This window comes from Falco rusticolus, chromosome 17, assembly GCF_015220075.1.
Source record: "Falco rusticolus isolate bFalRus1 chromosome 17, bFalRus1.pri, whole genome shotgun sequence".
Lineage (NCBI taxonomy): Eukaryota > Metazoa > Chordata > Aves > Falconiformes > Falconidae > Falco > Falco rusticolus.
Window position 1 is genome coordinate 2,474,470 of NC_051203.1, and position 27,829 is coordinate 2,502,298.

The window sequence follows — 27,829 nt, forward strand, 5'->3', positions numbered from 1 at the left end:
TAAACTTTCCCGTCGCTGCGCTGGCTCCGTGCGCGGACCCGGCACCCGCCGCGCTCCCGCATTCCTGCCGCCCCCCGCCCGGCCCCCGGCCCGGCCCCGGCGCCCCCGGCCCAGCCCCTCCGGAGCACGGAGCAGGTAAGGCCCGCCGAGAGGAGACCCCCGGCCCCCCTTCCTCCTCCTCCTCCTCCTCCTCCTCCTCCTCCTCCTGCGGCGCCTCCTCCCTCCCGGCCCGCAGCCCTCCGCCTGCACCCAGCCCGCCGGGGGGGGACACACACACACGGCGGGGTCGCCCCAGCCCTCGCTGCCCCCCGCGCCCCCAGTGCCTCCCCCCGACGGCCGCGCGTGGGGGGAAGGTGTATGTAAGCCCGTGTGGCGGGGGGCACAGCCCAGCCGTCCCCAAGGTGTCCCCAGGGTGTCCCCAATCCCCCCGGCAATGGCTCCCCAGGCTCCCGCCCCGTCGGGGCTGCCCGCCCCCCCCCTCTCTCCACCGCCGCCCCCCTCCCATCCTCCCATCCCCGGGGTGCGCGGCAGGCTATAGGGTTACAAAGGGGCCTTGTGTACCCTATAGCCCATACGTCGGGAGCGAGCGGGGCGCCGGGCGTTATAGTGAGGGATCAACCGCCCCGTCTGCCCCTTGGCCCAACCAGTGCCCCTCGGGGGGGGTCCCGGGGGGGTGTGTGGGGGCCACACGCGTGTCACGTTACATGTGTGTCACACGCATGTAGGGGATGACCATACGCTGACTGTATGCTAAACACTTTGTGCCTCGTCATAGGGGCGCATTGCTAACGAGGCAGCAATTAGATGTATAATTTTCAGCAGTGTGTCATCTTTATTATTATTATTATTTTATTTTTACACCCTCCTTGGGGTTGGGGTTGTTGGGTCTTTTCCCCCCCCCCACAATCCCCTTGGAAGGAAAATAAGGCCAAGCCCTCCCAGTGCCACCCCCCCAAAACCGCTCAGGCCCTATGCAATGCGTTTGGCCTGTGCCGGCTGGGAAAAAAAAACATATTTTGGGGAGAAACCAGCTGGAAATGGTACCGGGACCCCCGACAGGGCGGCAGGGAGCCCGCAGCCCCATTGCTCTTCGAGGTTTGGCAGGGGCGAAGGTGAAGGCAGAGTTTTGGGGTGTTTTGGTGCTTTGTGGGGAGCCAGGGCGAGCCGTGCCGGGCGCCCGTCCCACCGGCAAAGCGATAATCTCCGGTGTCAGGCACGCCGGGGTATTTTGGGCTCCAGCGTCGTCTCTCCCCTCCTATCGCTTTACCCCGCGCGGGTACGTGCACGCCGTGAGTCAGGGCTTTGGCACTGCCCGGCCACCCTGGGGGGCCCTGCCAGCAAGGGCTTGCTACCCCCCCACCCAGTTTTGGGGTGCTTGTGATGATGGGTGGAGAACCGGGGATGTACCAGGTTGGTGACCCCCCTCCCCATGCACCCGTTGGACCTCCACAGCCCCAAAGCCCTTCACCGCACCCGGCTTTCGGGGTGGGTCATTGGGGCGGGCTGGTCCTGGGGATGGGAGGAAGGGGGTCCCCAAACTGGATGGGAGGGTCAGGGCTTGCCAAGGTCACCCAGCGGTGAAGTTGGGGGAGAAATGGGTGAGGGGTGGCGGGGCTGGGACCCCGCTGTGAGGCAGGTGACGCTCACCGCAGCGCTGCCCGAGCAGCGTTCCCGGCACTGCCCCACCGGAGAGGATGGGCACGAGTGTTGCGTTGGGAGACGATTTGGCCCTGTTGGGTTTGCAGAGCCAGTGTTCCGATGGGAAGGGGCTGTGGATGGCTGTGGGGTGAGCAGCCGCCCCCTCCCTGCCGGGTGACACGGGGGACGTTCCCGTCCCCAGGGGACCTCGGGCACCCAGCTCCCTCCCTGGGGCGGGCAGGCAGCTGGCACCACACTGGCTTTTCTAACAAAAATAACCCTTCCAAAGCGGCGGGCTCGGCGGCGGGCTCCAGCTGCCTTGTATAAGCGGTACCCAGGTATCTCAAGGACCCTCGTCCCGACCGGGGTGACTACGGTGTCAGGGCTCGGCTGGGAGCAGGGGGATGCTTCAACTGTGGCATTTTGGGGGGCAAAGGGGTACAGAGACGAACCCTCCGCCAGCCATCCCACCTCTAACATCCCCCCCAGCAAAGCAAACCCCCTTCCAGCCTCCACGTCCATCCGTAACAGGGACTTGCATCCATTTCCCATGACGTATGGTCACTGTTTATCATGATACCAGGAACAGCATCTCCTTTTAATTGCCATTTAACCCCCATCTTGCCACCACCGAGCAGGTCGGGAGGTGAGTCCCGGCGGCCCCAGCATTGTGCCGAAGGAAGGAGCCTTTTCCCAGTGGTGCGTGAACAAGCCGTGGCTCTGGGGAGGTGGGGGTGACAGTGGTAATCAGCTATAATTAATGTATTAAAAAGTAAGTAACCGCGCAGCTCCTGTCAAACACACAGCGAGCGCCGAGGCCGGTGGCAGGTGAGGTCGGTGGTGGGAGCGATGCGGGCACACAGCGGCTGGAAAGGGGGGAAATGGGCAATTTTAGGTTGTTTTCAGGGGGAAAATGGGTTTTCCTGCCTTAGTTGCTCTTCTGTCTGTGCGAGTGAAGGATGGAGGGGAAGAGGAGGACGAGCTGCAAAGCCCTAACCAAGGGTGCTGCTGGGATTTGCGTGGCAAGAGCCATCCTGGCGCTCTTCCTGGGGCTGGGATCCCTCTGGCCATCGCCAGACGGGATGGATGCTGTCCAAAAACTGGCCCATCTCTTGGAGCTTCTCTTATTAAATCCTTGACAGCAATTGCAAGGGGCTTGGTGGGGCTGCCACGGTGTTTGCACCACCTTGGGCGCTGCTGGTGGATGGGATATAACCAAATAGATTTGATTTTGGGAGCTGCCATCCCCGGGGGGGTTGGCTGGGTGGCCAGGCCACGCTCTGAGCGTCTCAGCTGCGTGTCTGAGGTGTTATTTGGGGTCAGTGCCCAGGCTGGGAGCGTGCCGGGGCGGCGCGGCGGCTGAGCCCAGGCACCTGCGTGTTGTGGTTGGGGCAGGCACCTGAAGCGCATGGGCGTTCGCTATTGCCACCGTCACGTGGTGGCTTATGAAATGTTTTTTTGGAGGGAGGGAGGGAGGGAAGGTAATGATGGGGTGAGCCAGCGGGGCCGTGCCCCGTGCCAGCCTGCAGCGGGCATGTGGCAGGATCGGGCCCCCCCTCCCCCTGTGATAACACACGGCCGTATCCTGCTGCGGGTCTGGACATGCCGCTACAACTCCCGGTGCTTCGGTTTTCCCCGCCTGTGAAATGGGAGCGAGGGGCCCTGGGAAAAGCTCCTGGCGGTGCTGGATGGCCGCTCGCCTGCCTGGGTGTGTGTGGGGAGCAGGGGATCATCCAGCACCGGGTGCTGTTGCAGGGCTTCGTGGTGAGCACACGTGTCTGAGCCCTTCGGAGGTGTCAGGCCATGAACCCCAGGGGTGGCAGCTGGTGGCCCCGTGGGGACAGCATTCACGTAGGGCTCTAAATTGGCACAACTGATGGCATCCTGCAGGTGGAGGGTCCAGAGAAATACGAGTGTCCAATTGTGCAAAGCACGTCCTGTCCTGGTGGTGCAAATCCCACTGGAGCGTGTCCCCTCACCTGGTCGTGAATGGATGCAACGCTCCGGTGTCCCCAGCATCCTCCGTTGCATGCCATGAGACAGCAGCGGTACAGAAACCCGCCGTGCCCCCTAGCACATACCCCTGCCACCTTCCCTGGTGTGTCACGAGATGTGCCAGGTCTCAGCTGGCCAAAGCCAACCCGGAGCTCACCCTCGGCCGGCCGGCCCTCACTAGCCAGAGGCACAGGAGGTGACTTCAGCCCGCTTCAGGGCTGCGCTTCACCCTGTAAGAAATAACACCGGGAAAAGCTTGCTCGCTTGTGGCTTGTGGCTGGCAGGTGAGATGCGAGCGATGGAGGAGGCTGGTTTATCCCCTTCCCCTTCGCCGCCGGTGGGATCGGTAGGGACCCGGAGCGTGTGTTGGCAGAGCTCCCCTGGCTGCGGGGGGCGGCCAGGGGGGGCGGCCAGGGATGGGACGGCAGAGCTGGAGCTAATTTTAGGAGGTGGGCAGAGCCTTGGGGGAAGCAGCCGGCTGGAGGGATGTGTCACGCCACGGTGCCCCTGAGCACGGAGCGTGCTGGGGGTCCCTGCGTCTGAAGGTGCTGCCCTGGCCTGGGAGGGTGGCCCGCGGTGGCAGCCCAGCTTTCCACGTCAGGGAAGAGCTGTGCCACTGCCGATGCCCCGGCTGCTGGAGCGGTGATGGGTCTGGGACACACGGAGGAGCAATGCCCCGGACGCTGGGACTCCTGGTTTGCATTACCCAGCGTGCGGTTGAGCCCTGCTCTGCTCCGTGCCTCAGTTTCCCCGTGGCCGTCTTGCCGGCGCTCCCCCCCGGCGGGGTGCGGTGGAGGCAGGAGGGCTGGCCGGGCTCGGGGATCCTCGCCTGGGAGCGCCAAGCCTTATTATTTCCCCACGACTGTCTCCTCCTCGCTCCTCGTAAAATTAGATCCAGCTGTTCACAATAGCCACTAACTTCTCTCCGGAAGATGTTCAAAGTTTACAGACGCGGAGCGGAGTGCGTGGAGGATGGGCTGCCGTTCCCATGCCAGCTCCTCGCCGCCCGCCCTTCCCCCAGAGGCAGCCAGCTCCTGCCTTTCCCCCCCTCTTTGGCTTAGGCAATTCGGGTTTGGGAAAAAGCACACCCGCACGCAGGCACGCGAGCCCCCAGCCCAAGCGAGCGTCGGGTTTTTATTAGCGGGGTGATCTGGGCGCTCGGCAGTCCAGGAGCAAAGGTCTGGTGCAAGAGCCTGCTTTTTTCCCTGCCCGGCTTCTTGCCCACATGTTGGGGGATGAGTTGGGCAGGGTGCTCGCTTGATGCTCCTCACCAGTGCCTGTGGTCATCTGTGGCACGGGGTGACCGCTGTGCTCAGTGCCAAGGCAGCATCATGGAGCGGAGGGTCGGGGTCCGGCTCCGCTGTTTGGGTACCAGTGTGCCAGGCAGGGGGCTAGCGCATCGTGCCAGGCTCTCCGGCACTCTTGGGCCATGCTTCTTGCTGGAGCTCCTTCTTTTACCAAGAATACTGCCTTCGTGTATTTTTAGCAACTTTCCTCCCCGAGGATTCCAGAGCAATTTTTCAATCTGCGGGAGCAGGAGTCGCTGTGCCCGTTTCCAGCTCTCGGCGCAGGCGAGAGGGGCTGGAGAAGGCGATGCTCCACCGCGGGCACCCGGCACGCTCCTGGTGTGCACAAGGGTTTGCTCGCTGGGCCGGTCAGGGCTGATGTCACACATTAAAATGCTGCTAAACCGAAATATCCCTTTCTGGGAACAAATCACCCGTGCGGTTTGCGTGGGGCAGTGCCCACCTGCCAGTGCAGCTCCTGCGTTAAGCGCAGGACCTTGGTTTGGCGCTGCCCCGAGCTTTGCGAGCTCGTCGCAGGAGGGCAGGGGAATGTGCCTCCTCGCAGGGGTGACAGTGGCCAGGTGACATTGCTGTGTCGTGTTTTGCCCCGGCCTCCGGCAGCTGGGGCATCTCCATGTCTCAGCTGGGATGGCAAAACCTGGCAGGCCCCCACAGCCTCTTGTCTTGGGTGCTTGGGGGGGATCAGCTCTCACGACCCCCTGCCCTGCTGGGTTTCTCCTCCCGGTCGCTCAGCTGGGAGCGCGGTGATGCTGGCTGGGCTCTGGCGGGTGCCACGGCGCGGGCAGCAGGTGCAGCTGCTCCCCGGGCAGGGTTGGGTTTCGCAGGGGTGGAGGCGGCCGGGGGCGGGTGTGAAATGCATTGCAGCCTTCCTCCTCCTCCTCCTCCTCGCCTGGCAGCCAGCAATTCCCCAGAAGACTTTTTTCCCTAGCCCTGCCGCAATGGCATAAAATGGGGTCAGCAGCACCCAAAACTCCTCCGTGGAGGCATTTCTCCTCCCAGGAGCTGGTCCGAGGGCTGGCAGGGTACCCGGGACACCGTCCCACTGCAGGCACGGGGCTGCCTGGCCCTGGGGCTTCCCTGACCCCAGAGACCCTTGGGACAAGCGGCGCTGGGGGAGTCCCTGGGGACTTGGGACACGGATGCCCCGTGCTCGTCTGCCGGGGATGTTCGCTGGGAGACATCCCGGGATGGGTGTATTTTGGCCCAGGAGCAAGGCGAATCCAACGGTCCCCAGTGGGTGTCATGCCTGGCATTGGCCATGCCACGGGTCACCGACGCTGGGGGTGTCACGGGACGGCCGTGGCTGTGGCCTGTCCCTGGCAGGCGACACCAACCCTGTTGTTTCCATCCAGCTCGTTTCATAACGCAGAGAGCAATTAATGCTGCAAAAGCTTTCTATTTATGCGCTGCTGGGTGAAACGCCCCGTCCTGGCTGGGCAGGGCGGCCGTAATTGGGCCAGGGAGGGAAGCCGGGATACGGTGTCCGTCAGTCCCCTGCCCTCAGGTCCTGAGCCTGGAGGCTTGAGCAAAACCAGCTCAGGTCCTCCAGCAGCCGAAACCCAGCTCCACCACCCTACTGGGACTGGAGGAAGAGTTGACAGAGGGGTTGGTTTGGGCGCCCGTGGTTCTGCCGTTAGGAGGGCTGTGCCCTGGGGGGCACCTGACCCCCTCCCTCATCCCTTCCCAGATGTTTTCAGGGCCAATCACTCTGGTTTCCTCCTTGTTCCCCCACCGCTCTTCGGGATGAGGGGTCTGAGCATCCCTCGTGCTGTTGAGTGAGGATCGGCTGCATCCCTGTTGGTCCCCGGGGCTTCGCTGGGAGCTGAGGGACCCTTTGGCTGCAGGGGTCTGGCCGGAGCTGGGGGGCACGTGCCCAGGGCGGCCCTGGCAGCACTGAGGACCCTGGTGGGATGCTGCCACGTGGCCTCCTGCGGTTTCCCCGCTCCGATTGCTTCCTGAGCCGCCCGCCAAGCCGGAAGGGACAGGAAGCGATAGAGGGGAGGAAATTAGTCGGGCTGTCTCGTGGGGAGCCGGCCTGGCGCATGGGGGGCTCTGCCACTGCCTGGGTCCCCAACTCACGCCGGGGGTCCCTTTGGGGAGAAGGTGGCTGGTCCTCCCGTCAAGGAGGTGCAAACCTGGGTGGGAGGGAGCAGGGCGACCGCCCTTCGCAAGCCGGGGAATCCCTCACCGCAGCCCCAGAGCTGTTTGGAAGAGGAGTGCGATGTAAACAAACCTTCCACCGCCCGCCCCGCCGAGCCGGGTCTTGCTCAGCCGCTGCCGCTCGCTTCGATGGGTGCTGGGCGTCCCCGGGACGGCCACATGCCAACCGGGATGGTGCCCCTTGTGGGATCGGGGCAGGGCATGGGGTAGGGCATTCCTGAAGGGTCCCTGGGCGAGCTGCCAGGGATATGGGCTTCCTGCGAAAAATGCTTGGCTACGGCAAGAAAAGCGCGGTAGGGTCGTGCTGGGCTCAGCCCAGGGTGGCCGGGCTCTGTGCGTGGCATGTCGGGGTCTTACTGGGGTCCCCCGGGACCCCCAAGGCTTTTGGGTTTGCTTCGAAGGGCTCTCTGGAGCTGGTGTGTCGGTGCTGTGAGCAGTGTTTCTCCCGGCCTGTTCCCAGCCGTATTATGGGATGGGCAGGGGTGGCAGCAGGGACACTGCCACCGGCCAGCGCTGCCCTTGCCGAGCCAAGGAGCACACTGATGTCCCCTGCCCACAACAGGGGCACGTTAACAAAGGTCTCTGCCTGCTGGTGGATCCCCAGCCACCTTCTTGCTGAGCCCTGATGTGCCGGGGGGCGCAGGGAGGAGCCGGGGTGCCCGGGAGCCTCACCTTTGGGATTTGCTTATATGGGATCATCCAGAACCTGTTGTGTGACGGAGCAGCCCCTCTCCACGTCCCCACAGGCGGGCTGTCCCCAGGGACCTCGTCGCAGTGGGACTCCCCAGCCCCCCTCCCAAGCCAGCCCTGGCGGGGGGCTGCATGCTCAGCACCAGAGAGGATGGGGGCTCCTTTCCCCCTTCACCCCTGGGATCACGGTGATGGGAAGGGGGTGACGGTGGCCTCACACGTCCCCCCACTGGGGCTGGTGCAGGCGGCAGCGCTCTGCCTGTGCCGGTGCGAGGCTGAGCACCGCGCTGTGCCGCGCCTGCCCGGGCTTGCCGGTGAACTTTTATCCTTTCGCCGTGGGGTCTGGGTGCAGGGGTGGAGGGAGGAGGGCTGGATCGCCCTGGGCCCCCTGCATGGGAAGGCGGGATGGAGCTGGGATGCAGCTGGACCCCCGTACCAGAGTCTGTTGGCCCACCCAGTGTCCCCAGCATCGCAGGGGATCGTCCCATGGGGTCCTGGTGCTGCTCCGCTGTGGGTCAGGGGAGCCCTAGGTAAGGAGGGGACCTTGGGGCTGGATGGTGTCAGCTGGGGCCATGCTGTGCTGCAGGACCCCTCCTGCAGCAGATGGTGGTGGCCATGCCCTGCATCCCCGGCACTGCGGGGGGATGCTGTGGCAATAACCACCCCAGTTTGCAAAGAGTGGCAGCTGGGGGGCTGCACCCAAGGAGGGGTGATGCTGGCACTGGCACCAGCCGGGAGGACAGGGATGGCCGGGGCCAGCAAGGAGTGTGTCACGGGGTGTTTATCGCTGTGCCGTGACACTGGCCAAGGTAGGGCTGGGTGGCATCACCCCGTTGCTTGGGCAGCCCCCGGTTCTTTGCTGGGTGCCCAGTGCAGCCGGGATGCAGAGGCTTGGGGCAGGGTGGGGGCTGCCAGGGCTGTGCCTGAGGTGGGGCGTGAGTTGGGGCAACGCTTGTGGGGCTCAGCGTGCAAGGGAAGAGGAACACACCGTTCCCCCCAGCTCAAGAGCATGGGACAGGGATGGGGACAGGGTGCTGTCCTGCACCTGGGGGCTTTGCAGGGGCAACAGGCCCCACAGCCCCTGGCTCCGAGCAGCGATGTCCCCATGCTCCCAGGCCCAAGTGCTCTTCCTCGTGCCATCCCGCATGCCCCCGACCCGATCCCTATCGTGGCTGGTTGTGCTGGTCCCAACAGCACCCTGCTCCTGACCTCAGCACCCGCGCCCAGCCCCAGCAGGATGCCCACTGCACCGCTCCAACCACAGCCGCTGCCTCCAGAATATTTCCTTCCCCCGACTCACCAGAAAACACCCATCGCCTGAGCATCCCTCCCTCTTTGCAACCACCCTTGTTGCTTTCCCAGGGTGTAGAGAAGCTTCTTGTTGCTTTTCCAAGCTCTCCAGCCCCAAGCAGCTCTCCCAACCCTGGGTTTCCCTCGCATCCCCTACCACGAGGTGCCGGAGCCGAGCTCTGTGAGCCTGTGGGAATGCTGTCCCCATTGTCCCCATCGTGGGAATGCTGTCCCCATCTCCTGGCACAGCCTTGGCCTTGCAGGGAGATAAGGGCTGCCTCGGCAGCATCCTCCCCTGCCCGCTGCGGGCACCCGTCTCACCCGTGCAGGGGGACCTCGTGGGCGTGCAGCCCTCCTCCAGCACCCTCTAAACCCTGGGGCTGGAGTGTGGCACCCCACAAAGGCAGGGTGCAGAGGGGTGGGTGAGTGAGCACGGGTACCAGCGAGCATCCCTCCTCCCGGGGGCAAGCATCCCCACTGCGCATCAGTGGTCCACAGAGATGCCTGTGCCCTGGGAGGGGGCTTCTCCCCCTGGTCCCTGGGGAGCAGCTGGGAGGCAGGAGCTGGTGACATGTTTTCTGGCAGGTCCAGTCCCCTCCCTGCCCAGAGCAGGTCTGGCCAGCGGTCCCTCCGCAGGCTGTCCAGCCATGCCGGTTTCCTAATTGCTCCTGTTGTTGGTGTTTTGTAAGGGCTGGGTGGAGCGCAGAGCTCGGCCATGCCTTGCGTCAGCGCGGTGCCTTGCACCCTCCCTCCAGGAAATCCAGTGTCTCGGCCTGGCCAAAAGCAGGTTCCATGGAGGAGGAGGAGGAGGAGGAGGAGGAGGAGTTGTTGCTTCCTCTCACCTTGGCCGTGGCCCCAGCATCACCCTCCCTTTTCTCCCGGCTTCCCCGAAAAGGCTGGGCTGGGGTTTCCCTGCTGGGGGGGCAGTGGGGTGGGAGGGGGCTGGGGGTGCTGGGGGAGTGTTGGGGAGCTCCTGGGGAGGGGGGGATGTGTGCCACAGGCAAGGTGTGTGGGCAGCTGGCACCCCGCCTGTGCACGTGATGCCCAGTGTGGGGACAGTGACCCAGGGCACTGGTCACGCTGCTTGTTCCAGGATCCTGCCTGCAGTGGTGAATCCAGCCCTATAGATTGCTTTCCCCTATAGATTTGCTTTTGGCCCTATAGCTTTGCCTTTGGCCCTATAGCTTCGCTCTTGGCCCCAAAAGCACCCATCAGTCAAGGTGGGCAGGGGCTCTGGTGGGTCCCTGCAAAGCCACCCCCCAGCACCAGCTTTTGGGGTGACTGATGGCAGCCCCGTGGGGTCCCGGGATGCTGCCAACTCCCAGCCTGGCGCAGGGCTGCGGGGTCCCAGGCCACGGTGGGATCTTGAGGCTGGGGGCTCCTGAGCTGCCATGGTGCAGCTGGGGGGGTCTTGGGCTGCTGGGGGGTTCCAGGCCACTGTGGGCTCAGGTGTCACTGTAGGACCATGGGGTCTGGGGACTGTGGGGTCTCAGGCTGCTGTGGGGCAGCTGGGGGGTCTGTGGTTTCCCCCTGTCTGGGGATCCTGGGCTGCTGTGGGGCAGCTGGGGCTCAGTGCCTGGCCGAGACAGCTGCACCCCACACTGGGACAGAGCTGAGCTGTTGGGGGGGGGGGCAGTTGGGGGGTCCCGCTGTGGCCACCCTCCCCATCCCTGCCCAGTGCCTTGCCCCGGTGTCCCCCTACCCTCCCACCCCCACCACCCCGCTGGGTTTGGATGACATCTCCCTCCTGGGGGCTGCCCCACGGAGCACCCCAGCAGCAGGCACAGCTGCCATGCCGTGGGACTCGGGGTGTTGCAGGAGTCAGGGTGCAGGGGCTCGGGGTGCCGTGGGGCTCGGGGTGTTGCAGGAGTCAGGGTGCAGGGGCTCGGGGTGCCGTGGGGCTCGGGGTGTCGCAGGAGTCAGGGTGCAGGGGCTTGGGGTGCCGTGGGGCTCAGGGTGTTGCAGGAGTCAGGGTGCAGGGGCTTGGGGTGCCGTGGGGCTCGGGGTGTCACAGGAGTCAGGGTGCAGGGGCCCGGGGTGCCATGGGGCTCGGGGTGTCGCAGGAGTCAGGGTGCAGGGGCTCGGGGTGCTGTGGGGCTCGGGATGGCGTGGGACTCGGCGTGCCACGGGACTCGGGGTGCCACAGGCCTGTCCAGCACCGCCGCCGCCATCCCGCTCTTGGCCGGCCGGCTCGATCCTACAATCCAGTTCTCCTTATTTGGCCACAGCGCTCGGCAAGAGGGGGAGCAGCAAGCGGGGGGGACAGCGGGCAGGGGCGGGTGGCGGGGACCGGAGGGGCTGACATCACGTCACGGCGAGGGAGAGAGATGGGGAGAGTGGGGCGGGGGGGGGAGAAGTTTCTTTTTTTATAAAAGGAAAAAAAAAAAAAAAAAAGAAGGCCTCGCAGCACGCTTGAGCCAGCGGGGCTGCTTGCAGTTCCTTTAAAAGGAGATGTCTGCGCCGAAGACCTTTGTACACTCCCAGCCGTCCGGGAAGCGCAGCAGCGCAGGAGACACCTCTCCGCTCCCACCGCCGGCAGCTGCCGCCAAACATGTTATTGCAAAACACTGCGCCGGGAGCCGGGCAAAAGGAGGAGGAGGAGGAGTGTTGAAGGCTCCCCGGCATCACCCGCCACTTGGGGAGCACCCAGCGCCCCGGCTGAGCATCCTCGGGGTGGGGGGCCTCTGCCGGTGCCAGGGGTAGGGCTGCCGGAGGGTTCTGGCCGCCTGGTTTCCATTAGCGGGGTCTGGCTTGGAGCCGCCCAGCATCTCCCTTCAAATCCCAACTCTGTCTTTGCCAGAATTTTTGGGGCTGGGGGTGATTTTGGGCACGGCTTGCCCAAGGAGGCGGTGGGGTGGCAGTGGGTGCTGGTGCGGGGTCAGGGCTCGCAGGCTGCGGGGCTGCTGCCGCCCCGTCCCGGGGTGTCACCCATGGGTGCTGAGTGCCCGAGCTCCTCGTACGGATAATGCGGTATCTGGGCTGTTTCCTTCCCAACCTTTATTTGGGGGGACCCTGGATGGTTGCTCGTGGCTTGGATTTGGGGGTACTCGTGGAAATCATGGCTCTGCGCCCCAGGAAAGCCTGTGTGTGCCTCTGATGCCCCACACCGGGATGCTGCTCCCAGCCCTGGCTGTGAGTGGGGACAGGGCCAGCACTGGGGACAGACCTGGGGCCGTGCTGTCACTGCAGCCCCATACCACCAGCAAGGGGTCTCAGGGGCTGATGGGTGTCCCCTGTGTCCCAGCAGGTTGTCGCGTGTCCGTGGGGGCTCAGGGTCGGAGCCCAGAGCAGCCAGCACCATAGCGTCCAACAGCTGGAACGCCAGCGGCAGCCCCGGGGAGGGGCGGGAAGATGGCCAGGACGGCATGGACAAGAGTCTGGACAATGATGCCGAGGGCGTGTGGAGTCCGGACATCGAGCAGAGCTTCCAGGAGGCGTTGGCGATCTACCCCCCCTGCGGCCGGCGGAAAATCATCCTCTCGGATGAGGGCAAGATGTACGGTGAGTGGTGGGGACAGGACGGAGCGGCTGGGGGTGAAGCAAAACCTCCTGCCCCAAACCCACACCGGGGCATCGCCTTCGAGCACCCCCCCAACCCCAAAAGCAGCTTCCCCCGGTGCATCCCGGAGCTGGACCGGGGAGGTGGCAGTGACCCACGTCCCCTCCCTCTGCGCTGGCTCTCCCTCCCGCTCCCTCCCCTCCCTCTCTCGGCCCTGCCGGACCGACTGGTTTGGTGAAGCCGTCAGGCAGGGAGCGGGTGCGGGCAGGGAGCGGGTGCAGGCAGGGAGCGGGCGCAGGGCTGCGGGGCCAGCGCCAACCCTCCCGCTCCCATGCGCCTCCGCATCGCTCCCCAAACCTCCCCCAACCGGACCTGGTGGCGGGCAGCACCCGGTGACGAGGGCCACCCACCCGCCCCCGGCCACCACCAGCACCCTGCTCAGCTGTGGGTGACTTTGTTGGCAGCAGTGGGGCTGGCGGGCCCCACTGGTGCAATGAGTTTGGGGGAGGGGGTCTCAGCCCAGTTTCCGGTGGCATAAAACACCCGTCTTGGTGGCTCTGCAACGGGAAGAGGATGAGGATGGGTGATGGAGGCAGGGGTTGATACTGGCGCAGGGTGCGTGGTGCCACCAAAGAGCAGCGGAAGGTGCCATGGTGTCCCCATGCCTGCTTGGGGGCGGGCTGGTCCATCCTCCCCATCACCTCCCATCATGTCACCCCTAGGGCTAGTGACCTGAGAGCCGGGGACAGGTTGCCATGTTACTGTCACCCTGCGGTGATGAAGGCACCAGGGCCGGCGCCTTCATCCCCAGCCTCCAAAATACACCCGTCCGCCCGGGATGCTGCTGTCACCGGCGATGGCTCACCCGCTGCCGGTGGGCAGAGGGGATGGGGCTTTGGGTGCCACTGTCCCCGTCCCCATGCCAGCTCCCCGGGCCCCCAGCGCAGGGCGTCGGGGCTGGGGGGAGCACAGGGCTTCCCAAGCGGGTGCATTTTTTGGATTTCTCCGGGAATAGCTGAAGTGCCGCCGGGAGCCTGGCCCTGTGCAGCACGCCGAGCCCTGACCGGTTTTTCCAGCCTTTCGGAGACATCTGGCAGCTGCTTAAAGAGGCAGCAGCCCCCGCCGGCTGCCTTTCATCTCCCCCCCCATCCCCCCCCCTTCCTCACCGAGACCCCCAGGACCCCCAGCTGGTGGTGCTGAGCTTACTGGGACCCCCAGGGCCACCAGTGGCACAGGCGATGCTGGCATCCGACACAAAGGTGTGCCAGTGCCACTGCTCTCCACCACTCCCCCTTTTTTGGGGGGGTCCCTTGGGGTGCCCATGGTCACGGCAGCCTGTGCCCCACTGATGCCAGCGGTGCGGGGGTGGCGGAGCAGGTGGGAGCTGGGGGGCCAGGCTGGGCACGCTGGCCCCCCGCTGCTCTCACTCGCTGCCCGCCGGGTTATTTTTAACCCAGCCTGTCCAACTGGTTCACGTGGTGGTGTCAGGGGAGAGGAATTTGGGGAATGTGGTAATTTGGAGGAGGACGTGCCCTCTCGGAGGGAATGGCACGGGCCTGGGTGAATCACGGGGGACAGGGACAGGGTGCGCGGGCACAGGGTGCGAGGGCGCAGCCCAGGGTGGTGGCTGGGACGTCATGCGAGGCAGGATGGGTGCAGGAGACGCTTGGCGCTGGGTGCTGGGCACTGGGTTGATTGCCCCGCTGGGGTGCACGAAGGCACCCACTTTTCTTTCCCAGATTTCTTTCCCAGGGGCTGGCTATGGGGAAGGAGAGGATGCGACTCGGGAGCGGGGTGTGCGAAGGGGGATGCTGCGGTGCTCAGTGAAGGTGCACCCCCAAACTGGGGCTCAGCACCAGGGTGCCCACAGCCCTTGGCAGCACCCTGCTGCAGGCATCAGCTCACCTGGCCCTAAAGGGCACCCTTGGGGACCTGGCCCTAATTAGGCACTAACGAGGCTGGGAGTGGCGGGCAGGATGGGAGCTGTGCTCAGGGCTGTGGGGTGGCTTGGGGGTGCCACGCTGGCCGTGCAGGGGGCACCCTCATTTCCAGGACCCCCACCCACCCACCAGCTCCTGCCCAGCACGGACACCCCACAGCCATCCCAGCACAGCACCTGGCCCTGTCTGTCCCCATGTGTCCCCCCCTCCAGGAGGGCCCAGTTGCTCTGGGGCTGGGAGGGGGCTGGTTGGGGTAGAAGAGTGTGGGGGGGGTGGGGGGTGTATTATTTTTTTTTTAAGAGATTTTTTTTTTTTTTTTTTAAAGCCGAAACCCTCTCCAAGGGCATTTCGACAAGTTCCAACCGCGACCATCTGGTCCATTAAAATAAATCTGGCGTGCCTGGCCGCCCCCGTGCGCGGGGGGCGCGGCGGCGGGGGGGCCGGGGCCGGGGCTGGGAGAAGAAAGCTCCCAGCTGCTCTGACGTTTGAACATAGATTGGCCACAGCTGGCCTCTAAAATGTGGCGCAAAAGCAACTTCTGCTTCGAATTAGACCCAGGACGTTAGGAAATAGTGGTGGAAAGGCCAGCATGGCTCGCAAACGGGAAGTGGGGTGCCAGGGGGACACCCCAGGACCCTCGTGGGAAGGGCTGCATGGAGCCGGGTGGGTGGCTGCCCTAGGGATGGCTTTTGGGGGGTGTCCGTGGTTGCCTGTGTTTGGGGACCCTGCTGTGGTGGGGGTCTCCGGTGGCTGGCATCCCCACTCTGAGCCCCCTGCATCTAGGGGCTGGCAAACCCGGTGGGGTGGGGGCCACCAGGTGGGTCTCACTGGCCTGGTAGGGGGGTGGCCACCCTGATGTCCCCTTGGGCCACCCCGCTGTCCCCTTGGGCTGGACAGTTGTCATGGCAGCGCCATCTCCTGGCAGTGCCTCCCTCATTAAGGACCGGCCTCATTAAGGACCAGCATCATCAGGCTGGGCTGGGCTGGGCAGGACAGGGGGGCAGAGGTGCCTTTGGGGGCTGATGCCCCCCCGCTACCCCGGGGCTGACCCCCTGGCTCTGCCGGCAGGTCGTAATGAACTGATAGCCCGGTACATCAAGCTGCGGACGGGGAAGACACGGACGAGGAAGCAGGTGAGGGCATCGCTCTGCTTTGTCTCTGGAGGGGGGGTCGGGAGGGGGGTGCCAGGTAAGCCCCGGGGGGGAGTGGGTGTCTGGCTGAGTTGCCCATCCTCTGTGTCCTCTCCTGGAGCCACCGTTGCTGCCAGCAGGACCCTCATCCTCTGCGTGGAGCTTCGTCTGCGAGCACAAACACCCTCGGGCTGGTCTGTCCCAGCCCCATCTGGGGATGCCCTGAAATTTGGGGGGCCGGGGCAGGCAGCTCCCAGCCCCCCCGCCTGGCTGGGGTCACCCCGCGGGTGACAGGAGCCCTTGGAATCTCCAGCCGAGCAGTGTGTGCGTCTGGTGCATCTCTTCCCTGCTCCACCCGGATCCGGAGACCGGTCCCACTTCTGCCCCTTGCCAGACTTTATGGCACTTGTGCCAGGCACCACGGTGAGGGCACCCCCAAAGCCCCCGGCCTGAGAGCAAGGCACCCCCATCCTGGCCAGGGGACGGGCTGTGTGGTGGTGCTGGTCCTGGGGGGCCCGGAGCTACGGCAGAGCCCTTGCCCCAGCCTCGCTGCCCTGGTGCTGGGCAGGCAGCGTGCGGGCAGGATGCTGGCAGGGCAGGGGGCACGCGGTGGTCCTTCGCCTCACAGCGTGTAGGCAGGGTCGCATCCATCCCGGCTGCAAGCCCTCGCTGCACCCTCGTGCCAGAGACCCCACCAGTGGGGTGCTGTGGCCCTCAGTGGGACATGTCCATGTGTCACGTGTCTGGTGGCCTCTTCCTTCCATCTTTGTCCCCAACCAGCAGCCGTGCTGCCTGTCCGGCAGAGCCAGGGTGCGTCTCCCCCCGTGGGGGGATGGATGTGTTTGGGGCATGGGGACACTTACATTGGGACTGTCCCCTGCCACGAGTCCCCACCAGGGCAGGGTGCTGGTCCCCAGGCACTGGGAGGGACATCCCTCCAGAACTGGTGCTGGAGGGAGAGAGACCAGTGTCCAGCCACCATCCTTGTGTTCAGACCAGTGTTGAGCAGCTTAAAGCCTTAACAGGACCCCCCCCCCCGCTCCAACCTCTGCAGGGGGAAGGATGCAGCACTGGGCGAAAGCGATGCTCTGGGGGCACTTGGGGAAGTCACAGCAGAGAGCGCATGTGGCATTGTCCCCTCTGCGTGGTCATGTCATGGACAGCCTGGTGTCCCTTCTTGGACCGCCTGGTGCTGGTGGGAGAAAAATCTTGCCAAAATCAGCCCTGGTGCCCCCCACCCTGCCCGGGGCTCAGGGCAGGCACCCCATCCACGCTGCGCCTTTCCTGCCCCGTTTCTTTGGATCCTGCTCTTACAGGTGTCTGGACACACAAACCACCCCCACCCCCCGCGACCCTCTTCTCACCTTCCCCACCTGCAAACTCAGCAGGAGTGCAGGGGGAATGAGCCTGTCCCTCCTGGCAGCCCCCCTGCAGCCCACCCAGGGGCACCCCAAATGAGCCGGGCCAGGTGTTGGGCGCTGGGTGCAGGCAGCACCCCATTGCGCTCGCAGGGGCCGGGGGGGCTGTCCGGCCGGGAAGCCCAGAGAGATGGTAAACGTGGATGCTCCAACTGCGGCAGCTTCACTCTGAGGAGCTTCACCCCACCCGGGGGGGGGGGCACAAACCAGCGTCCATCAGCACAGCACCGAGTACCCCTCCCCCCAATTTTCCTCCCTTCAGCTCGCGGCAGGCGCAGGACCCTCAGCATCTCCAGGAGCATCAAGCCCCGCGCGCTCCCCCCGGTCTCCCCGCTCCCTTCCCCGGGAAGAGCATCCCACCTTGCCGGGGGAACATATCTTCACACTGTCTGTATTTTCCTTTCCGAACGGCGTGGCGGGCGCTAGGTGTCCAGCCACATACAGGTTCTAGCTCGGAAGAAGGTGCGGGAGTACCAGGTTGGCATCAAGGTACGTTGGCGCCCTTGCCCAGGTGTCCGCGGCGGTGTCTCTGTGAGCATGGGCAGCCCCTCTCCTTCCTTCTCCTTTCCTCTGGTTGACGGCTCTGCTGTTCCCCCTCTCCTTCTGCTCTCTCTCTGCAGGTCTCTAGCCACTTGCAGGTTCTTGCCCGACGGAAATCTCGGGAGATTCAGTCCAAGCTGAAGGTACGCGTGTCCCCCCCCACCGCCCCGCCTGGCCCCCCCGCCTGCTGACAACTAACGCGCTCGGCTCTGCCATGTGCCGCTTGCTTTCCTTCGTTACCTCTCCTTTTTGGTGGTTTTTTTTCTTCCCCCTCCCTTGGCTCCTGGGACTGGAAGGTTTGTAGAAGCATCGTTGCAGGATACCCAGAGAAAAGTGCAAAGGATGGGGTGGCAGACCCCTTCCCTCTCCCCCAGGAGGGTGACTTTGGGTGCCAGATCCCCTCCTTTCACCCAGGCAAGGGCTCCGCCATGGGAAAATGGGGGTTTAAACCCTCCTCGGGTGATGCACAAGGGCTTCCCCCTCTTTTGGGTCATCAGAGGTTTTCCCAGGAGGGGAAAGACCCCCCTGAGCAGCCAGCGAGGCAAAGTGGGGTTCAAGCAAGGGGTGCAAAAACCCTCCCCCAGCCCCAGCGGGGACCTGGCCCTGCTCACAGCGGGTGCCAGCAGGATCTGGGCAGAAGCGGGGGGTCCCGGGGGTCCCTGCAGGCTGCCAGCCCGGTGGCTTGTGATGCACCAGGGTCTGAGTATGGCCCAGGTGGCACCTGGGGGATGCGGGTGGCAGCAGGTCCGGATGGGGCCGTGGTGCTGGGGAGGGAGCACAGCGGTCCTGGGGCAGCCCGTGGTCCCAGGGGCCAAGGGAGCCGAGCGAGGAAAAACTGGATCATCCTCTCTTCTCTGGTTGGCTTTTCTTTCCTTCCTTCCTCCTCATGGAGCCCGACTAACCCTTCCGTAACCGTTCCCACCGAGCTTCGTGGCGGTGATGGGGAGCGTGATGATGGGGGGGGATGGGCATGGGCAGGACTGGTGGCATCACCGAAGGACCGAGCCCTGCTCGGGTTGGACCCACACGGTGCAAGGTTGGGGACAGAGGGGTCCCCACTGCACAGCCACCCAGTGGGGACAGCCAGCTCCAGGCTGGGCTGCATAGCCTGGGATGCTCCAGGGTTGCTCCCTGCATCGTCACACCGGAGGGCATCTCCTTGGGCAGGATCTGGGGGGAACCTGCTGCCTTCCCGAGGGTGGGGGAGCTTAGAAAACCTTTCAGCCCCTTGCCACCACCTCAGGGTCCCAAAAGCATCGCCAGCTCCCTGTCCCGGGCACTGTCCCCAAGTCTCCAGCACTGAGGCTGGCGGGGGGGGGGGCACTGTCAGAGCTGATGCTGGCATTCTGGTCCCCGAAGCTTTAACGCTGCCCGGGAGCCGCCCAAGCCATGCCCTCCAAAGCCCTTCAGCAGGAGCAGGGTGCCAGGAAGGGTCCCCCTGACCAGGGGGGTCAGTTGGGAGATGGCAGGAGAAGGCAGCCAGAGCCAGTCCTGGGAGGCTCCTCTGGGCTTGTCTGTCTTAAACCTGACCCCACCCCGAGGGGCAGTTGGGGACAGGGGGCAGCAACAGCAGAAGCCTATAAAATAGAATAAAACAGAATAAAATAGGCTTTCCTTGCTGCACAGCACAGGGCATGGGGGAGCTGGAGGCAGGAGTGACCTCATGGGCTGGGGCAATGGAGACCGGCATCCGTGGCTGCGCTCTCCATCCCTGGCTTCGCTGCCTGCAGGGATCTGGCAGGGTACAGGCAGGGCAGAGATCCCCCTGAGCAATATATAAATAAATAAAAATTAAAAAAAAATCATAAAAATACACTGTGGATGCGAAACATCCCTTGCCAGCCATACCTGGGGGCAAAGCACTTGTCCTGCTGAACGGAGAGTCCCTCCCGTGAGCAATACCTATATATCTTTAAGTTGCAGTCACGTGCGTCTTAGTGCTACCCGGCGTGTGGCTGCATGCCCGCACTCCTGCCCTGCTCCAGGTGAAAAATAAATGGAGCCATTGATCCCTGAGGAGGGTTCGGAGGGAAAACAGAGGGTGGGCGATGGGACCGGCACGCGCGTGTCCTTGCGATGCGGCTGGAGGAGCAGCCCTGTCCCCTGGGCAAGACCTCGGTGCCCTCCGCCCCTGTCCAGTGGTGCTGCGACCTCCAGAGCAAAAAAGGAAAAAGATAAAAAGGATTGGTCTGCTATATAAATGCCCACAGGCGTAGCGGGGTTGTGCCCAGGGTCCTCCTTGCGGTGCCTGCGGTGGAATTGGTGCTGGCGTCCCGGGGCAGCCGGGTGCCGGTGCCCTTTGCCGGGCAGGGCAGGAGCTGGGCAGCTCTTCCTCTCCGTGCCAGAGCTGGGAGCTGCTGAGGAGGTTGTAAGTGGTATGAAAAGCTGTAAAGGATATTTAAGAGCCAACAACGGTGGAGCCTGGTTCGCCACAGCAGCCCTCTGAAATAGTGAGGGTCTTCGGCACCCCGTTCCCGGTGGGATTAAGGCTGGGCATCGTTGCCCACCGTATGCATCCCCTGGTGACCAGCTGGGTCGAGGGGTTTGCTTCCCAAATCAGACTGCGGTGATGAGCTGGGGTGGGGGATGCACAGCTCAGGGGGTGCACACAGTGCCTGCAGGCTCCCACCATGCTCTAACCTTTATCTTTTTTTTTTCTTTTGCGGACAGGCCATGAACTTGGTAAGTTGAGCTCGAGTTTGTGATGCCTTTTGTTCTCCGTTGCTTTTTGTCCCCTCCCACAAAGGGGCCAAACCCTTGCAGGGGGAGTGGGGACACCTTCCAGACTTGGCAGCTCTTGCCCAGGGGACACTTGGAAGCTTCAAGCCTTAATTAACGTGGGTGAATTTAGGGGGGGGGGGGCATCCACCTGCCCTGGTCCCTCGGCCAGTCTGCACGACCGGCTCCAAGCTTTGCAAAACCTGCCAGGCACACTCAGATTGGGGGGTGTGTGTGTGTGTCTCAGTCTGCCCCGGTAACCCCCGTCTTCCTCCTGTGCCCCCCGCAGGACCAGGTCTCGAAGGATAAGGCTCTGCAGAGCATGGCTTCCATGTCCTCCGCGCAGATCGTGTCAGCCAGCGTCCTGCAGAACAAGCTCAGCCCCCCCCCTCCTCTTCCTCAGGCCGTCTTCTCTGCTGCCCCCAGGGTGAGGACAGCCCCGCACCCCCCCATACAGAGACACCCTGAGGTGGGGGGGACACAGGGATCCCCGTGTATGAGCTGCACAGGGGACGGGGGTGGGGGGTGACATTTGATGGCCACCCTCAGCCCTGGTGGCAGTGCAGGGGGGGGCTTTGGGGGCAGTTTGCAGCAGGTGTGGAGGGGAATTTGGGGGGGGTGTCAGAAGCTGCCTGACTCTTCCTTGTGCTCTTCCCGCAGTTTTGGAGTGGGCCTATCCCAGGACAGCCTGGACCCTCTCAGGAGTGAGTACAAAACCCCTCCACTGCCTGGTGCTGGGCAGGACCCCCCCCTCGCCCTTGGCAAGGGGCTGGGGTGACCTGGGCTTCGTTAACTTAATGATGCTCTTTGCTTTCCAGCATTAAACCGTTTGCACAACCAGCTTACCCCATCCAGCCACCCATGCCTCCATCACTAGCCAGTAAGTGCTGTCCTTGCCCCTGTGCAGGACCCCTGCTAGGTTCTATGTCCCCTGTCCCGGTCCAACCCTCCCACCCACAGTGCCACCCACCTGTGGTCCCCTCCCCAGCCTTGCAGGGGGAAAAACCTGGCTTTAAGCCTGACAAAAAGCCCCCTGGTGAGCAGGACCCTGCTGCTCCCAGCTGTGTCCCCCCCTCCCCAGTCCCTTTCCACCCAGGAGAGGACCGGCACATCCCATGTTTTGGCCACCCTGTGGGAAAACCCCCGTTGCTGGGAGATACAGGGCGGGGGGGATGTGGTTAAGGACAGCATTGCTGTCCCGGTCCTGGTCCCAGCTCATGGTTGCCCCCTCCCCCTCCCCATGCTCCCCCTTCCCAGGTTATGAGCCCTTGGCTCCGCTCCCACCAGCCGCCTCGGCCGTGCCCGTCTGGCAGGACCGCACCATCGCCTCTGCCAAGCTCCGGCTCCTCGAGTACTCCGCCTTCATGGAGGTGCCACGGGATGCTGAAACGGTAACGGTCCCCTCTGTGTCCCCACCAGCCGGGTGGGATGGTGCCCATCACTGCGCTTGGTGGCATCTCGCTTCCATCTGACCTCTGGTTTTTCCTTTCCCCGCCCCGTCCCTTACAGTACAGCAAACACCTCTTCGTGCACATCGGCCAGACGAACCCCTCGTACAGCGATCCGCTGCTGGAGGCCGTGGACATCCGCCAGATCTATGACAAGTTCCCTGAGAAGAAAGGTGGCCTCAAGGAGCTCTATGAGCGTGGGCCCCAGAACTCCTTCTTCCTCGTCAAATTTTGGGTACGATGCTGGGAGGACGAGGATGGAGGGGGGGGGTTGTCCTCCAGCCACGGGCTCGTTGCAGGTTGGGCACCCTTCTGGCAGAGTGGGAGCATCCTGGGCAGCTCTGTAAGCTGGTGTGCCCTGTCCCCATGGAGAGCTGGGTGTGATGGCACCTAATGGGACCTTCTCTCCACTCTCATCTCTCCAGGCGGATCTAAACAGCACGATCCAGGATGGGCCGGGGACTTTCTATGGTGTCAGCAGCCAGTACAGCAGTGCAGAGAACATGACCATCACGGTCTCCACCAAGGTGTGCTCCTTTGGGAAGCAGGTCGTGGAGAAGGTGGAGGTGAGTCCTGAGTCCTGCTGCACGGGGAAGAGGTGGGAATCGGGTCCACGGCGGGTCCTGGGATGGAGAAGGCCCCAGGGCTGGGTGTAGGACACATGGGTGCATGCCTGTCCCTGGGTGGAGCGGAGAGGTCATCTCCGCCCTGTCCCAGTTGGCTGCCACCCACCCATGCCCGTGTCCCCCGCTGTGTTTCGGCTCCCAGGGGGTGGCTGCTCACCCCGGCTCTTCCCCGCAGACGGAGTACGCGCGGCTGGAGAACGGCCGGTTCGTCTACCGCATCCACCGGTCTCCCATGTGCGAGTACATGATCAACTTCATCCACAAACTCAAGCACCTCCCAGAGAAGTACATGATGAACAGCGTCCTGGAGAATTTCACCATCCTGCAGGTATCCTCCTTTTCCAGGGAGCATTTCCCACCCGGAGCACGGAGCCCACACTTGCATCCACCTCACCATCCCTGCTGTGTGCTGCCCAGCCCCGAGCACCCAGCCTTGGCAGTGCAAATACACTGGCTGTGCCAGACCCCGTGGTGCAACCCCCCCAAAAACTGGGTAGCAAATTTTTGATGGTGCAATGAAAGTGCCTGTGCCTGACCCCCCGCAAGTCTCTCAGATAATGGGGAGCAAATTTTTGGTGGTACAGCTAAATTGGCTGTGCCCAAGTGCATGCAACCCCTCAAAAATTGGGTAGCAAATTTCTGGTGGTACAATTAAATTAGCTGTGCCTGAGCCCATGCAACCGCTCCAAAACTGGGTAATGAATTTTTGGTGATGCAGTTAAAGTGCCTGTGCCCGAGCCCTTGCGAGTCTCCCAAATAATGGGTAACAATTTTTTAATGATGCAATTAAAGTGGCTGTGCCTGAGCCCATGCTACCCCTCAAAAATTGGGTAGCAAATTTTTGATGGTGCAATGAAAGTGCCTGTGCCTGAGCCCTTGCAAATCTCCCAGATAATGGCTGGTGGTACAATTAAATCGACTGTGCCTGAGCCCATGCAGCCCTCCAAAATTGGGCAGCATATTTTTGGTGGAGCAGTTAAACTGCTTGTGCCTGAGCCCTTGCGAGTCTCCCAAATGATGGGTAGCAAATTTATAATGGTGCAATTAAAGTGGCTGCGCCCAAGCCTGTGCTACCCCTCCAAAATTGGGTAGCAAATTTTTCATGGTGCAATTAAAGCGCCTGTGCCAGAGCCTGTGCAGCCCCCTGAATTATAGGGAGCAAATGTTGATGGTGCAAATAAAGTGTCAGTGCATGAGCCTGTCCAACTCCCCCAGATAACAGGTACCAAATTTTTGTGGTGCAATTAAATTGGCTGTGCCTCTACCCATGCAACCCCCAGATAATGGGCAGCAAATTTTTGATGGTGCAATGAAAGTGCCTGTGCCTGAGCCTGTGCAACCCCCCAGTAAGAGATAGCAAATTTGTAATGGTGCAATTAAAGTGGCTGTGCCCGAGCCTATGCTAACCCTCAAAAACTGGGTAGCAAATTTTTGGTGGTGCAATGAAAGTGCCTGTGCCTGAGCCCATGCAAGTCTCCCAGATAATGGGTAACAAATTTCTGGTGGTACGATTAAATTGGCTGTGCCTGAGCCCATGCAACCCCTCTGAAACTGGGTAATAAATTTTTGGTGGTGCAGTTAAAGTGCCTGTGCCCGAGCTTTTGCAAGTCTCCCAAATAATGGGCAGCAAATTTTTCATGGTGCAATTAAAGTGCCTGTGCCCAAGCCCATGCTACCTCTCAAAAATCGGGCAGCATATTTTTGGTGGTGCAATTAAACTGCCTGTGCCTGAGCCCTTGCAAATCTCCCAAATGATGGGTAGCAAGTTTCTAATAGTGGGATTAAAGTGGCTGTGCCCAAGCCCATGCTACCCCTCCAAAACTGCGTCGCAAATTTTTGGTGGTGCAATGGAAGTGCCTGTGCCTGAGCTCGTGCAACCCCCTGTGTAACAGCATCTCCCCATGGGTGCAGCCCCCTCCTAACACGCTCTCTGCTCTGCCGCAGGTTGTTACGAACAGGGATACCCAGGAAACCTTGCTCTGCATAGCCTTCGTTTTTGAGGTCTCCACCAGCGAGCACGGCGCCCAGCACCATGTGTACAAGTTGGTCAAGGACTAGGGGCCCTCGGGGACGGGCAGGGGCACGAGGGGTGCGCAGGGGAGGGAGAGGGCCGTGCAGAAGAGCCGCCCGTGCCCGTTGCCTCATGAGAAGTCATTTGAAGAGAGGAGGAGGAGGAGGAAGGAAACCAATAGCCAAAAAAGACTGACTTGTGATCGCAGATGTTTTCTACTTAGGAACAGTTTCTTTTTTTTTTTTTTTAAATAAATAAATAAAAAAAAAAAAAAGAAGAATGGGAAAGGAAGCGTAGGGAGAAAGGAAACCTGCGTCCGGCGCTGGATGGGGAGAGACCGGCCCTCGGCGTCGCCGATGAAGGCCGGGAGCCTGCTGTGCCACTGCCAGCAGCGGGATGTCGGAGCGGAGGACGACCCCTCCTTTTGCCCCCTGCCCGGCTCAGGAGCGGTCCCGGCGCTGAGCAGAGAAGAGCGAGCACGGACAGGCTGGAGGCCGTGGCGTCACGCCAGGTCTGATCCGAAACCGGTGGGCATGGCAGTGGCCGCGGCGTCGGTGCTGCCTGGCAGAGCCCGGGTGGCAGCGGGGACATGGGGACGGACGTGCCGAGGTGGTGGCAGGTAGGAGCAGGGCAGGGCAGGGCGGTGGAGGGGGATGCTGCTGCCTCCCCAGGGACCAGCACCCGGGATGCTCGGTCTCTGTGCCCAGCTGGGGCACTGGGAGCTGGCAGTGCTGAAGGTGGGAGGGCATCGACGATGCAAACCGTTTTTTTATGGCTCATTTTATTTTTTCCTTTTTTTTTTTTTTTAAATTAAAGTGCTTTTTAATACCTTTTAAAGAGACACCATGCTTGTAATCAGGATTAGGACCCTCTGCCGTGTCCAGGACCGGCTCCCCTGCCACCCACCCATGCTGGTGACTGGAGGAGGGGATGCAGCTGAGTTTGCGGGGTCGGAGCCGTGCAGGAAAAGCCGGGCACGGGGAGCTGGCTTGTGTAGGGAAGTCTTGGGGATGTCTCCACCTCTGGAATGGCTGCAGACCAGAGGCTGGTTTGTACGTGGCAGTGGGATCCCTGAGCTGTGCGGGTGCTTTCAGGGATTGCACTTGGGGGGGTTTAGCCCAGGCTAAACGCACCCCCCCGCCCCCTGTGCTCGCTTGCTGAGGAGGAATGAGGAGAGAGCAGTGAGGGCAGATTTGCCTGATTTACTTTGCATATGTACATTTGCCATCTTTTTTTTTTTTTTTTTTCCCCTCACCTTTTTTGCCTTTTTTCTGTGTTGCCTGTTCTGGTTTTAGCTGCTCCCTGCAGCCGCTCCAAACAGCTCACCTGCATCCCGCGGGAAGCAGCTGGAGAGGCGGCTCATGCAGGGAGAAGCACCTTGTGCAATGCAGGGCCAGGCTGTGAGTGGGCAGAGTTTGGGACAGGGAGGACAGAGAGGGGACAGAGGACAGGAGGGACGCCAGGACGGGGAACTGGGTCTGCCTGGAGATATTTTTGTGGCTGCAGCCCAAAACGAGCCAAGGCAGCATGCCCAGGCTGCGGCTGCAAGGGGAGAGCATCCCCAGGGTGCAGGAGGGACGCAGAGGGACAGAGGTCTGGTGTTGCAGCGGTGGCACGGAGCAGGGTGGCAGGGGGCTGGCAGGGTGACGGGGAGCCTGAGATGGGCAGCACTGGCCAGGTTTCTCGTGCTAGCAGGGTAGCAGAGGCAGGGTGCCAGGGGAGGGCAGGGGTGGTTTGAGGGGTGCTGGAGCCTGGGACAGGGGGGCAAGGCGGGGGTTTGGGATCAATGCTGCCTGGTGCAGAGCAGGAACAGCCCCAGAGCTCAGGAAAGGGCCTTGGCTGCCGTCACGGTGGCACGTGTCCCACGAGGTGTGGGGACTTCAACCTCTTGCTGCTGGGAGAAGCCACCCATCCCTGTGCCTGGGCAGGGACTGGGTGCTGGGTGGAGGCAGCGAGCAGGGGCAGCTGGAGCAGGGGGGAAAGAGGGAAAAAACCAGGGAAAGGCGCCAGCATCCCATCCCAGGGCTGTGCCGGGGCTACCCGGCTGACTTCTCATATGTAGCATGGGGTTTTTTTGTTGTTGTTCCATGGTTCTTTTGCTTTCTTCCATTTCACTCACTGATTGAAAACTCTGGGAATGAAAACTCCAAACTTCCCTGCCATAAAACACAGGCGTGCCCTGCTCCCGGCCCTGCCGGGGGACGACGCTCTTTGTTAACTGGACCGGTTTGTGCCTCCAGCATCCCTCCCTGCATCCCTCCTGCATCCAGCCCCCGGGGCGCCCACCCGCACCCCGCGCACACACTGCCTGGTGCCCCCACAGCCCTGGCCGGGGTTTAGCCACGATCCCAGAGACACTTTCTCAACCCCACCCCCCCCCAACCCCTCCATTCTCCTCCAGTGTATTTATGAATTTCACATGAAGTACTGTTTTATTTTTTTAAAGACTTTGTAAAGCTTACCAGGGTTACAATCACCATTTTTAGAGCTGTGTCAGTCCACAATGTTAAAAATCCATTTTTTTATGTATTATATTTTTTGTGTATTTTTTTTTAATCCAGCTGTGATGGGTTGTATCATATATTTGTTGTGTTTACTGTATCTGTCCAACTTCAAAGAGAGGAGACTGTGGAGCTCCGAGAAAACTACGGTCTGCTGAAAAAAAAACAACCAAAAAAACATTAAAATTATTTGTTCATGGGTTGGCTCAAGTGGTTCTGAAGTTCATACTTTTTGATTTCCTGTGGTTTTCTTTGACAGCCAGGACTATGAGGGTGACTATGGCCCGCAAAACCCCTTGGCGGGGTGATGTTTCCCCAGCGCCAGGCGTTTGGATGCCACGTCCCGTGGTGCTTTGCTGTGGTTTGTGCCACCGGTGATGGATTTGCTTGGGAAAGGTGACGGGTGGCTTAGCTCACCCCGTGGCAAATGTGTCCCCGCGGTATCGCTGGCTTCAGGGACACGTATTTCAGGGGGTTGCATCCTTGCGCATGGCAGGACCGAGTGATGGAGGGCTGTGTCTGTCCTACCAGTGGGAAACAGTCCTCAAAGCCTTGCTCATGGCACCTGGGCTGGTGGGTACCGTACACCCCATCCCAGGGCCAGGGCACCCAGAGACAGGTTTTAACACCCTTTTCCCCCTTTCTGCAAGTCAGACCGCCGTATTTAGGTGCCCGTTCCCATGGCCCCGAGGGCAGAGCCGGTGGCCAAACCCCGATGCCATTAGGGCCAACGGCTCTGCACATCCCAGCACCTCCAGGCTCAGCTGCTTTATCAGTGATGCACAAATCCTGCTCCCACGGCTATCCAGCCCGGCAAACCTCCGTCCTGCTGCTGTCCCTCCGAATGGGATGATGTCCCCAAAGGCAGTGGAGGGACCTGCAGCCCCACTCCTCCTGCTGCCACCCCCTCCCCTGCTC

At 62.4% G+C, this 27,829-nt stretch overlaps 1 protein-coding gene across 3 annotated transcripts; it reads left to right on the forward strand.

Moving 5' to 3' along the window:
• Nucleotides 1-27,121, forward strand: TEAD3 (TEA domain transcription factor 3). Of its 3 annotated transcripts, XM_037410795.1 has the most exons (14): nt 1-135; nt 12,328-12,581; nt 15,588-15,652; nt 17,494-17,556; nt 17,688-17,750; nt 20,278-20,289; nt 20,615-20,752; nt 20,986-21,029; nt 21,144-21,205; nt 21,583-21,716; nt 21,835-22,008; nt 22,199-22,339; nt 22,575-22,727; nt 24,344-24,664. In XM_037410795.1, the coding sequence occupies exons 2-14, from the start codon at nt 12,446-12,448 to the stop codon at nt 24,455-24,457; spliced, it is 1,299 nt and encodes a 432-aa protein (XP_037266692.1). In that variant the 5' UTR covers nt 1-135; nt 12,328-12,445; the 3' UTR covers nt 24,458-24,664. The 3 variants fall into 3 exon arrangements, with proteins under 3 accessions (XP_037266692.1, XP_037266693.1, XP_037266691.1); XM_037410796.1 differs by lacking the exon at nt 17,688-17,750; XM_037410794.1 differs by lacking the exon at nt 1-135 and having other exon boundaries at nt 12,446-12,581; nt 24,344-27,121.
• The last annotated feature ends 708 nt before the right edge of the window (nt 27,122-27,829 follow it).

Coding starts and splice junctions, on each gene's coding strand:
- TEAD3 (XM_037410795.1), top strand. CDS start 12,446: ATGGACAAGAGTCTGGACAATGATGCCGAGGGCGTGTGGAGTCCGGAC. Junction 21,030..21,143: donor CAGCCTGGACCCTCTCAGGA/GTGAGTACAAAA, acceptor TTTGCTTTCCAG/CATTAAACCGTTTGCACAAC. Junction 22,340..22,574: donor AGGTCGTGGAGAAGGTGGAG/GTGAGTCCTGAG, acceptor TCTTCCCCGCAG/ACGGAGTACGCGCGGCTGGA.